Here is a 13073-nt window from a genome sequence, read left to right on the forward strand (position 1 = left end):
AGATCGTGCACCAGTTGTTAACAAAGAGACACACATTTACCATGTCCTTGTTCGGCCGCGACTCATAGAAACATAGGATATTACAGTTCTTCAGATCACGTTGATAGTATAGTCTCGAATGGACCTCTTCCAGTTTTTTTCTTCAGGGAGGTATCCAGTGAGTCTCGTCAGGTATCCCACACAACGCTGTCTCCTCCTTCTTCGAGTGTCAGGGATTTGGGCCTGGTCCGCGATAATCATTATGTCTTTCGTCTGCGACTGATTGAAGTAAAAGTCCTCGTCCAAATGGAGGTTAGTGATAGCTGTTCTGATGTCTAAGAAGCTCTTTTGGGTCACAGGAAATGCTGGTGGAAACATTATGTTCAGAAAAAGTTAAGATCAGTGCCACCCCCTCCAAAACAAATTGATAAATTGGTTAGGGGCTCATAAAATGGTCTCCATTCCCTCTCGTTCAATTATTTATCCCAACCCAAGTGTGAACAGGTGTTAGCCCTTTTTGCGTCACTAGACTTTTGATGTAAGTAGATCGGTTTAGGGATAGATTAATATCTATTTAATACTTTACTTGTCATTGTGGGTAGGTACTTATGGGGATGATTTATTCCTAACCCAGTAAATAGAGCAAACAAAAACACAATATGAGCATACACTTTATCTCTTGAGAAGAACCATGTTGTTTCACTGAGTCTCATCTGTCTCACGCCTTGACCAATTACCAGAAAGTCGCCCCCTCCCATCAGAAATAGTTTGTTTGTCAGTATTGGGCTCTCACATTTTCACAAATTTTACCAAGGGCGGCTTGTTTTAGCCGTGTTGACAAGGGATATGATTGAAGACATTATCGAGTAGTGACACCGCCCCCCTAGCCAAAGCCATTGTAGAAACTTGATAGGCACACACGCACTCCAGAGAGAGAGAGATATGAAGTTGGCTCACGTTGATTCGACGTGTACTTTTGTGTAGGCTTAAACCACATACACTGAACAAAAATATAAACACAACATGTAAAGTGTTGGTCCCATGTTTCATGAGCTGAAATAAAAGATCCCAGAAATTGTCCATACGCACAAAAAGCTTATTTCTATCAAATTCTGTGCACAGATTGTTAGTGAGCATTTCTCCTTTGCCAAGATAATCCATCCACCTGACAGGTGTGGCATATCAAGAAGCTGATTAAACGGCAGGATCATTACACAGGTGCACCTTGTTTTGGGGACAATTAAGGGCCGCTCTAAAATGTGACATTTCGTCACACAACACAATGCCATAGATGTCTCAAGTTTTGAGGGATCATGCAATAGGCATGCTGACTGCAGGAATGTCCACCAGAGCTGTTACCAGAGAATCGAATGTTCATTTGTCTACCATAAGCCGCCTCCAACGTCATTTTTGAGAATTTGGCAGTACGTCCATCCCGGACTCAAAACCGCAGATCACATGTATGGCGTTGTGTTTCAGAGTGCCCCAAGGTGACGGTGGGGTTATGGTATGGGCAGGCATAAACTACCGACAACAAACACAACTGCATTTTATTGATGGCCAATTTGAATGCACAGAAATACCATGACAAGATCCTGAGGCCCATTGTCGTGCCATTCTTCCACCGGCATCACTTCACTGAATAATTTTTGGTTGGCATTATTGCGCCCAAAACCACATAGGTATACTTAGACCTATTTATGTAGCCTATAGCAATAGCACTTGAGCGTAGACCTGCATAACATTACACTTTCCCATAAGAGCGAGACAAATTTGGCTTTGTTTTTCTGCGTGAGCAATCACACTCCCATTGTACGAATATGATCTGATTCACATTCTGATCAAGTTGCCTGGTGTTGCTAGTGGGTAAATAATATCTGGTCTCCCTATCAGTGCAGTGTTACAATGCAATATCTGACGGGGGCTAGCTTGGTGCTAATGCTCTGAGGCAGAATTTTTCTGTTATGACACACTGCACTTGCTCAGGGACTCACCACTTTCTTGGATGTAGGAAATGGAGCCAAGGGTGTTCTTTGTGTGTGTTTGTGTGTGTGTGTGTGTGTGTATGCGTATTTAATTACCCATGCTCAGCAAGAAACAGAACACCATTGCATTGTTGTTTAATTGATACCTTTAGGGGCTTGGTACTTACAGTACATTTGGTGCGCTCAGCACTTTCAATGAGTAGCCTCACCTATATTGTGTACCATGCCACAGGGCATTTGCTATTATACTGTTTTAATAAGTACATTCCAATGACTACAAGCCATCATGTGGTCATGATGGTTCTAAAAGGTTGCTGGTGTCTGGGGAGTCTGATTGCAATATATCAAAACAATATTAAGAGACATAAGTCCATCTCTACCTATCGACAAGTATTCAGTCAGTTTACCATATATTTGCCTCTCATTCCTTCTATAGATTATGCATTATGCGTACACACACACACACACACACACACATGCACACACACACGCACACACACACTCACACACACACACACACACTCTCTCACACACACACACACACACACACACACACACACACACACACACACACACACACACACACACACACACACACACACACACACACACACACACACACACACACACACACACACACACACACACACACACACACACAGCAGAGCAGGGCATCTCTTCCTATTCTATTTCATGCCACTGGAACTTCAAAACATTGTCCCCTTTCCCAAACATTTTATTTATATATTTTTTAACTTGAAATCATTTTGAAATGTTTGACAGTATTCACGGTTATTATAGAAACTCATTTATGAAAATCCACACATCTTGAAATCCTTGCAGCATAAAACAAATGAAATCCAAATGGGAATATTTCCTCTTCCGTTGCAATCAGTAGTTTGAGCTTTTGTAATCAGAAGGGATGTAACACAGATTTGTGTATGTGTGTGTTTGTGTCCATGTGTGTATGACTGCAAAACAACATTTTTATCGACTGTCTAGCTACATCGTCTCAACTCTTCTCATTTTTAGCTGCTCAAAGAGATTAACCGAACAAGCCGAGGCCTTCGCTTCCGGAGGCAAGCTGAGCCCAAAGCCTACATCGCTGCCTACTTCAAAGACCTTCCTACCGAGTTCACTCTGGGAGACACCAAGATCTATGGTGACTTTGAAAACAAGCAGCTCGCCAACGGCCAAGAGTACATCTTCTTTGTGCTTGCTGTCCTCGAGATCTCTGAAAATGTAAGTATATCCCTTTTTATGCTTTTTTTCTTAGAAAACCTCTCTCTCTCTCTCTCATCCTTTGTTTCCTTCTCTTCTCTTAGACACCCCACTCCATAAAGGAATTAGTTCAGACAGGCGCAACAGTCGTCCCTCTGTCGATTTCCTTTTCATTTTCCCTCATGGTTAAAGTTGCATATTAAACGTCAAAGACCGAAATCAATTGCGTCTTGGCAGGGGGCACGTCCCTTGGCTGGATGTGTTACGTCAAGTCCGTTTGAGCCCTGGTCCCTGAAAAAGGGCAAGAACAGGGGGAAATAGGGGAAAATATGGGGGAAATTCCCCAGGAATAACTCGATAACGGGACTCCTCTTTAATTGCACACCTACGTGTGGACGCCATTATCTCCTCCACTGCAGCTAGGGTGTGTGTGTGTGCGTGTGCATGTGTGTGTGAGAGAGAGAGAGAGAGAGAGAGAGACAGAGAGAGAGAGAGACGAGAGACGAGAGACGAGAAGGAGAGTGTGGATCAAAGGAGAAAGGGGCATGATTAGTTGACTAAACGTGGAAGAATGATGGATTTGATGAGCTGGGAGGTTTTACGGCAGTCTGTCTTGGACTCCGCCAGTCCTGACTACAGGTAAAGGAGGATGCTAATGGCAGGCGGGTGGGCTGACAAAATGGGAGGGAATCTCCAATTTATCCACCACAGCACTGATTGGCTTTTTCTTTGCCCCAAAGCCCCCAGTCTTTATCTCGTTCCGCTCAGAACGGCGTAAATGTACTCAATCACAAATGAGAGATGTTACGGATATTACGAACGTGCCCATATCATTTGGATAGTTGAATTTGTACATTTGCATTGACACAATAAATTTGAATGGGCAAATCTTAGCCTACTCGGCACATACAGGTTGTCCTGATGTCTTTGTGAAAGTCAGACTGACCGAATATACATGTACTTGAAGAGGAAAAGTTGAAACTTGGACACTTTTGAACTTGCGGTGGCCTCACAGAAGGGCTGAGGTCTATTGATTGGAGCTCAGCTGTGAGGGTTGATAGATATGTGAGAGAGTGCAGGTTGTTTTTCTACAAAGCTACACAGTCAGGAATAAGATATCACTTCAGGAACCTAGGAACAGAGTCTGAACTGGGACCACAGAATATGTTTTCAAAGTCATGGGAGGCAGAGAAATAGTGGCATTAGAGTCAGCCAAAAATATTTCCTATTGTTGCCTGGATACCTAACTACATTGTGGTGATAAAACAATTTCCCCTTCTCTACTCTACACTACCTGCATGTAGAACTAGCCTATTGCGTGGTTATTAAATAAGTTATTCCACTAGTAGTTTATGTAAAGTGTAGCCTGAGAACCTCAATAAAATAACACAGCGATGACTAATACAACTCCCCTTCCTCTCCTTCCCAGACCATGTATGCCACCAGCCCCTACTCCGACCCTGTCGTGTCAGCTGACCTTGACCCCCAGCCAATCATTGACGAGGAGGAGGGACTTATCTGGGTGGTGGGCCCAGTGCTCGCTGTGGTCTTCATCATCTGCATCGTCATCGCCATCCTCCTGTACAAGAGGTAAGGACTAAAGAAAGTGAAGCACACGAGTGAGAGAGAGAGAGAGCGAGAGAGCGAGAGAGAGAGAGAGAGAGAGAGAGAGAGAGAGAGAGAGAGAGAGAGAGAGAGAGAGAGAGAGAGAGAGAGAGAGAGACTTGCATCATCAAAGTCAAACGAAGCACATTCAAATACACTGTCACAGAAACAGTCTACCTATCAGACAGACACACTCAATCACACACACAGTCACACACACGCACCCATACACAGAAGAAATCATAGCAGCTCTTTGTCTGAACCTCCAGCGTAAGCTGACCGTTCGCCGCCACCGTCCATCAGTCAAGCGTAGAGGGGGAGCGCTCAGAGTATCTGCTGTGTGGCAGTGCATGCTGCTTTAGAACCACACACATACACAAGAGAGCCAAGCTCCAGGCCTGTTTTGTGACCCCCGGTTGACCTGGTGCTTTAACAGGGACACATTTCTCTCGATCCTAGCTTCTCCCTCTTATATTTTTCACCTTGATTGAATGCTGTTTTGGGCCAAGTGAAGCAGTCTCCATAGCATCCACATTGAATGGCACTGTAAAGTGTATTAACCCATTAACGCATTAACGAGAATCAGCCTTGAGAGAAGTGAAGCCTGGGCTTATAGACAGTCTATCAATAGATATGTTTTTCACTCAACACCAATCGAGAACATAAGTACCCCTGAATGCATAGGTATTTGTTAAATATGTCACTATAATCGGAAGGCATTCAAACATCATTGAGTCCTATGGCTATTTACTTACTCTAGGCGTAGGTGACAATTTGATTGTCCTTCCATGTTGACTGTTTTGGTCGTTCAATGCCAGGGGCACCCGAGTAGAGCTTAGAGAGGCTGCTGCCTACATACAGACTTCAAATCGTTGGCCACTTAAATAAATGGATCACTAGACACTTTAATAATGCCACTTTAAGCATGTTTACATATCTTGCATTACTCATCCAATATGTATATACTGTATTTTATACCATCTATTGCATCTTGCCTATGCCGCTCGGTCATAGCTCATCCATATATTTATATGTATATATTCTTATTCCATACCTTTAGTTAGATTTGTGTGTTTTGGGTAGTTGTTGTGGAATTGTTAGATTACTTGTTATATATTGCTGCAATTTTGGAACTAGAAGCACAAGCAATTCACTACACTCACAATAACATCTGCTAACCATGTATATGTGACCAATAAAATTTGATTTGATTTGATAACTAACTGTCAGGTATGGAATCAACGTAGAGGGGTCCTCCTCTGGTTTCTGTTTGCGCCTGGAAAGATTTACACAACAATTACCAAGTCAATGTCACCAGCGTGTTTACTAAGTCAATGTCACCAGCGAGTTTACTAAGTCAATGTCACCACCGTGTTTACAAAGTCAAGGTCACCACTGCTGTTTACTAAAGTCTAATGTCACCAGCGTGTTTACTAAGTCAATGTCACCACCGTGTTTACTAAGTCAATGTCACCAACCGTGTTTACAAAGTCAATGTCACCCGTGTTTACTAAGTCAAGTCACCACCGTGTTTACTAAGTCAATGCACCACCGTGTTTACTAAGTCAATGTCACCCACCGTGTTTACTAAGTCAAATGTCACCACGTGTTACTAAGTCAATGTCACCACTGTGTTTTACTAAGTTTTTCAATGTCACCACTGTGTTACTAATTCAATGTCACCAGCGTGTTTACGAACTCAATGTCACCACCGATGTTTACTAAGTTAATGTCACCACCGTCTTACTAAGTCAATGTCACCACGTGTCTTTACTAAGTCAATGTCACCACCGTGTTTACTAAGTCAATTGTTTACTAGTCAATTCACCAGCGTGTTTACCAAGTCAATGTCACCACTGTGTTTAACCAAGTCAATGTCACCACTGTGTTTACAAGTCAATGTCACCACTGTCTTACTAAGTCAATGTCACCAGCGTGTTTACTAAGTCAATGTCACCACCGTGTTTACCAAGTCAATGTCACCACCGTGTTTACCAAGTCAATGTGTTTACTAAGTCAATGTCACCAGCTTGTTTTTTGAGTCAATGTCACCAGCGTGTCGGGACTTTCTGGAACATAACCAGGAAATGCTTCACTTGTTAAGGTACATTTGTATGTAATATAATTGGTGCCCTGTGTGAGGAGCAAAGGACAACATGTTCATGTTGCTGTGTGTGTTGCGGCAGGGGGAAGGGATGAAATAATAGCCCCACAGCATTGCTGATTAACTGTATAAATCAGTCACAGCAAGATGCACACCTACATGCACACTTGGATACAGGTCACAAAATGGTTTATGTTCATCTGAGCTGAAAGTCAAGGTTCCCCATGTCCCAGACCCCATTATAGATCACAACGAACATAAGTGGCTTTTGTTACAACGTTAAGCTCAAATTTTATTATCTAATCTTTTTTTAATGTATTTTCTTAGAAACTCTATGCAAGCACATTATTTTGTATAATCAGTATTCAGTATTATCACAATTGTCCTGTGTTGTTGCCTTGATGTAGTTATTCTTTAGGATATACAGTAAACAGATACACAAGAGCCCTTCCATGCTCGAGTGATAAACAATCACCTGAAACTACGAAATAAATAATACATCTTTGGATTGCACCTGGGATGAGATTATATGATTTTAAACGACAAGTACCCAAAGTGGCATAATTGAGCGTGGTGTCGGTAGTGAAGGGACACTAATATCGCATGCCAACCAACATTGAGATGCGATTGTTGTCGCTCAGTTGTCTTTTTGTATTTAGACACATGTTTATTCTTCTTAAACAGGAAATAGCGCATTACAGTATAAAATATAAGCGTCGTAGTTCAACTTCGGCCATGGGGCGTGATACTGTTGTCAGGATTATTAAATCGTCATAGTTGTCGTGCCAGCTAACATCCTGTCATTCTTTCTTTTCCTTGCTTACGAATGGAGCAGCAAACCAGACAGGTAAGAGTGAAAGGATGTGATATGGCTGACAATACCACAACTATCCCCACCTCAAACCTTTTTTTGATCCCTTTGCAGACATTTCCTACCCTCTAGCTTGTTGGGCAGAGTTCAATCATTGCAGAAAGTGAGTTCCCCCACTGCTGTGCAATTCCAAAGCACTTTTAAAAGTCAGCTGTTTGCATTGATTGAATTCTGACCTACGTTCCAATTGATAGTATTTGAATCGACATCATATATTTGATCAGCCAGGACAGTTAATTTTCAAAATATTTATGTGTGCTTTCCATTCTTCCATTACTCTCACCCTACATTACATAAAAAATAGTAATATTATTTCGTATTTGACAAAAACCCATATCACCATTTCAATTTTCCATTGACCAAACATGTCTAAATATCTTGTCTGTCTCAATACAAAGAGTCAATTTCTTGATAAACACAACCCCTAGAAATCCTTATTTCTTAGATTTCTACTGAATTCAATGTCTCACCGCCTGTACGCAAGAAACAACTGACTTGCATGCCTTGAACAGAACCAACATGCATTACAATGCCAAGACTGCTCCCCCTCACTTTCTCCTTAATTCTCAAAATGCTAGTTGGCATGAACATTGAATGCCAATAATATATCACAAATAGATATATTTCTTCAACAGCATTACATCACAGCCAAATGTACTCACTGGCCGGGAAAGCACTATACTGTACCGGTACTGTAACACTTTAACAGCGTTTGCCCAGCTTTCCTACTCCCAAATCATTTCATTCCATTTTTTATTCAGCTTTCAATTTGATTAACCCTCTGTTTTTACCAAATGAGCCCTTGCATTGCTAGATGGCTATTAAATTGTAGGTACACTTTGCCGTACTCTTACAATGTCATACATAGACTATTGTATGTGTTCAGATATCTGTTCAGATGTACCCATGCTATCATTTTCAGCCTTTTCTTTTCATGCCTGCATTCTCCACCAAATGTAGCAAATCATATGACTCATTCTGTATGGTCCCATCTACGTGTTTTCAGACGCATGCAACGATGACCTCACACGACCCATTTCATCCTTTGTTGTTGTTTTGGACCATTACACCATTGACCCCCCCCCCCCCAGGCTATTTACACAAGCCTCATTGCTTCCCATATAATGCAAAGGTCACAGGTTAGTGATTTTACTTAACCCTAATGAAGAGAGGTTGGAGGTCAGAGGTCAAATGATGATAAACTATTTTGAAAGGTCACTTCTAGTATAGTGCTAGTCCCCCTTGTACTCTGTACACCTCTCGTTAGACAGATCGAATGTCACCGTATTGAGTCTTTGGGCAGATCTCTTTGGCAAAGCTCTTTGTCAGAGACTGCACAGTTATATAAATAAGTGGTCAAAAGTATTATATCCCCGAAGTAGATGGATTATATTTAATTGATGAAATCTCCCAATGCCATGTAGGTTAATCTCAGAGATTGAGTGTATTTATGGCACCTCTCTATCCTCTCATAAGCATGATATGGAATTTATTAGACTGCATTCCCATTATCGGAATGAATTAAAGATGCACGAATGTTCTTTCCTGGMCTTTAACTTCATGCTTCTTGAAATGTGAATCTGATCAACTTGTATGAACATTAAGATATATGTCCACTAAGAGTAGCATTCATCCCCATGTATACAAAACATAACACAATCTGGCGGATTAAAGGAGGACGCAAACTATGCTGGAACCCATCAGATGTAATTCATCATCAAGACATTGTATATGGAAAATGTATACATTTTATTAGTGTCATTTCATTTAGGGAAATATCTTCAAAAGGGATGAAAATGCACCCAAAAAAACGATAGAACCCCAAATTTTTTTTTAAAGTATTCATGTTTTAAATGTTTTATCCCCACAGGAAAAGGGCAGAATCCGAAGCTAGAAAAGGAAGTCTGCCCAACAGTAAGGAGATTCCATCTCATAACCCCACTGACCCTGTGGAGCTCCGACGCATGAACTTCCAAACGCCTGGTAAGGGAATTTTGTGATAGCAATCATAAATCACACAAACCACTGCAAAGCTTCCTAGATCCATAATCACTCAATGATTTAAGAAATTACGGACATCTTAGTCAAATTAAGATGGCTTTATATTTAGATGGCTGTAGTTACTTATCTTCACCTGACTTAGTAAGTGAAGCAGCAGAATTAATGTAATATATCAAATCTGGTTTGTTATCATTGGGAAAGTGTGTGAATGTCTCCTCTTTGCGATGTGCTTGCTCATGCGTGACCTCTTTAAAAGTCAACACCTAAATGCTAAACCAACACTTCTCACGGAGTTCCCATGACTAAAACATTCAGGGGAGGTCATTGTTCAAAGTGTGGCCGGACATGATGGAAAATGGACAGGTGGTGGGGAAAAGATACACAGGGTCAAAACTGATTAACTCCTCCCAGGAGATAGAGAGAGAGAGCAAAGAGAGGTGCTGAAGACAGCAGTGCAAGGCTAATACTTTCATGGCAGTTACCATCATCCTTGTCTTCACGGGTCACCTACAGATGTAGGATATTTATTTGAGACAGTTTGCTATAGCATGAAAATAATCCTGTAGCAACAGCAAATGTGAATTATTATGTGGGGTTGATACATTTTTCATTATGGCAAATCAATACTGACATTTTAAAGTGGAAATCTTTTTTAACATTGAATACATTACACGTTTACTGCTGTGAAGGAAAATTCTCAGCAACAAAAGAGTGATCAAATTAAGATCCTACATCTGTAGGTCGTTGCAGCCTTTGCCAAGCTAACACTAGTCTCAAAGTGACAGTGTAGCATGTTGGAAGTCACAGGTAGCTGAAACTATGACAGTGTCACAGTGCCATGTTACATCCTGTACATGAGGCAGTGGACGGTGGAGAGTGGGCCAGTGACAAGTTGTGAACACAAATGTCCCCTCCCTTTTGACCTTCGAGGTGAACAGAGGTGAACAGCGTTTATGCCTGAGCTGTCTGGTTATGTGACCCCTTTTTGTTGCCGAGGGGGAAAAGATGGCTGTCACAGTCCATTTGTCCCTTGGATAGCCAATGCATTTTCAATTTTTTTGAGTGAAGAGACACGCTCAACTTGGTACTGGAGTCCTTCTGGCAGCGAGAGCAGTGGGACAGGTGTTCGGGGACTGCCAATAATGTAATATCAAAGCCACATTTTTCAGGTCAGCTCGTATGAAAAGGGAATAAAATATCCCAGCCGCAGGCAGATTTTTTTTGAAAGATTATGCATATTTATGAAACCCCTACTCTCAATGACGTTATATCCATTACTGGAAATGTCAAACTTGGCAAAGGGGGCGTTTTTTCCCCTCTCAGTTTTCACTTTGAGAAGGGGACCTCAGAGTGATCTAAACCACCATACTTTCCCTATTTCCGGAATCCTCTACAGCCATCTTGATTAGCCACGCACACCATTCTCATTTTCCAAAGAGCCTCTCAAAGTGGCTCTCGACTTGCTCGAGCGATCCAAACATCTTTGTCTCCCTCTTTTAGAGCTTCTTCTCCAATGCTGATTGGTGCTACATTAGATTGTTTCTCTTCCCTCCCTCCCTCGCTCCCTCCCCCTTTTCCTCCCTCTCACCTCGCTGCTCCTCAATGCGTATTTCCATCTTGAGGATGCTTGATGTGTGCATGGCGCCACGCGGCGAGTGGTAGTTCCATTGTCAACCGGCGGCTGAAAATGGGTCTTGAGTGGTAGGGGCCGATAGAAACACCCTCTTGGAGAAATAGAGCGAGTGAGTGCGGGAGAAAAGAGGCCCCGCTTTTTCGCTTTTTCCATTAGCTAATGCCCACTTGTGTTATCAGTGTAGATGAAAAGAACACTGACTTGCCCTTGCAGACACTTGTCTCAGGCGGGAGAGTGGGAAAAATGTCACTGTGTTCCGGCTATTATGAAACCTCTGCTATCTCGGACTGGGTGACAGCACTTTGTGTGGCGCCGTCGTCACAAACCCCCCCACCCGGTGGCCGAAAGGTGTCCTTAGTCAACGTTTCGGAAGCTATGTTTAAGCCTGGACATACATAGTGACTTCGGTCAACCCCACACAACCCCCCTTCTCTGCTCTCTTCTCTGTTCTCTCACATACCTTCGCCACAAACAACTTATACAGAATACATTGGTAGCCTGTGTGCTAACACTATTTATAATGTCAGTTCTACCTTGTCAAAGTAAAGTCCACCAAATGTTTTTTATGCAAGGTGAAACTTCCTGCCTGCAGACTTTGTAGGATATCTGATGGTCAGAATGGATCTCATTATGATAGGATTGTGCGATCGCTTGACTCAGTTCTTCAATGTCTCTGAATTGTTTCCCGGCTCTGTTTTGTTGAGTGTTTTCATGTCCTTTCCACCGATTTACACATGGTGGCGTAGGCTAGCTTCTAGCATGTCAATGTGTGCGTTACTAACAGATCTATGTGACATTTAGATGATACAGTGTATAATTCTAGTTTCCGTCAGTCACCTTCCCAAACGGTTTCTACCCCTAAAACAAAAGATTCATCACATTTCTACGATCGTCTAAGACTTTTTATTTATACCGCCATTTCCTCCGCAGGTTCAGGTGACTCCGGTTACCCCAGTAACCTCCATTTGTCAAGTTAGTTGGTCTTGTTTATGCATTCACCACATTCTTTCTTTCTTTCTCTCTTTTGTTTTGTTCCGTTTTTTTCCCTTCATCCCCCTCTCCTCCTCCTTTCTACGTAAACTTGTAGTTAATCTCACCCCCATCTAATCCACACGTTACTTATTGCCATGTCATCCATCGCAGGAGGCGGAGTTAAGAAATTACACCCCCTAGTAACATGTCATCACTCAAAGCAGACAACATCTTGGCCTAACTTCGTGATTTGTTTGTTTGTGGTTTGGTTTGTTTGTTTGTGAGTATGTCTTCCGTCATGCTAACTCCCACCGGCCGCTTCGGTGTGAATAACATTCTTCTCTCACAGTAGGAAGTGTTACAGGAAGTGAAGTCTGTTCGATGACTTCTCATTGACTTCCTTTCCTGTCCATATCTTCCTATGAGCATGCCACTGCTTTGAGTGAAAAAATTGCCTAACAACGATCCACTTCTCCATCCCCCTGTTACACACATGCTGCTTTTATAATGATTCACTAGTTGTAACCGTGGTATCGACCCCTCTCCCCTGGCGACTGACCTCTCGTCTGTTTGATTGACAGGCATGGCCAGCCACCCACCGATCCCCATCCTGGACCTAGCTGATCATCTGGAGCGCTTGAAAGCCAACGACAACCTAAAGTTTTCGCAGGAATATGAGGTAAACATGAGGCTTGTTTCTTA

The 13073-nt window shown here is 42.3% G+C and overlaps 1 protein-coding gene across 31 annotated transcripts in view; it reads left to right on the forward strand.

The window, feature by feature from the left end:
• The window catches only part of LOC111960007 (receptor-type tyrosine-protein phosphatase delta-like), a 648092-nt gene that overhangs the window by 576193 nt on the left and 58826 nt on the right, over positions 1-13073 (forward strand). For 16 of the 31 annotated variants that reach the window (XM_070437867.1, XM_023981849.2, XM_070437870.1 and 13 more), the window contains 6 exons: positions 2997-3206; positions 4615-4775; positions 7727-7741; positions 9636-9748; positions 12330-12371; positions 12953-13050. In XM_070437867.1, coding sequence (XP_070293968.1) covers positions 2997-3206; positions 4615-4775; positions 7727-7741; positions 9636-9748; positions 12330-12371; positions 12953-13050 — 639 coding nt within the window. The remainder of the gene's footprint in view (positions 1-2996; positions 3207-4614; positions 4776-7726; positions 7742-9635; positions 9749-12329; positions 12372-12952; positions 13051-13073) is intronic. The other 15 variants (XM_070437873.1, XM_070437874.1, XM_070437888.1 and 12 more) reach the window with 3 other exon arrangements.

This window comes from Salvelinus sp. IW2-2015, linkage group LG37, assembly GCF_002910315.2.
Source record: "Salvelinus sp. IW2-2015 linkage group LG37, ASM291031v2, whole genome shotgun sequence".
NCBI classification, from domain to species: Eukaryota; Metazoa; Chordata; class Actinopteri; order Salmoniformes; family Salmonidae; genus Salvelinus; species Salvelinus sp. IW2-2015.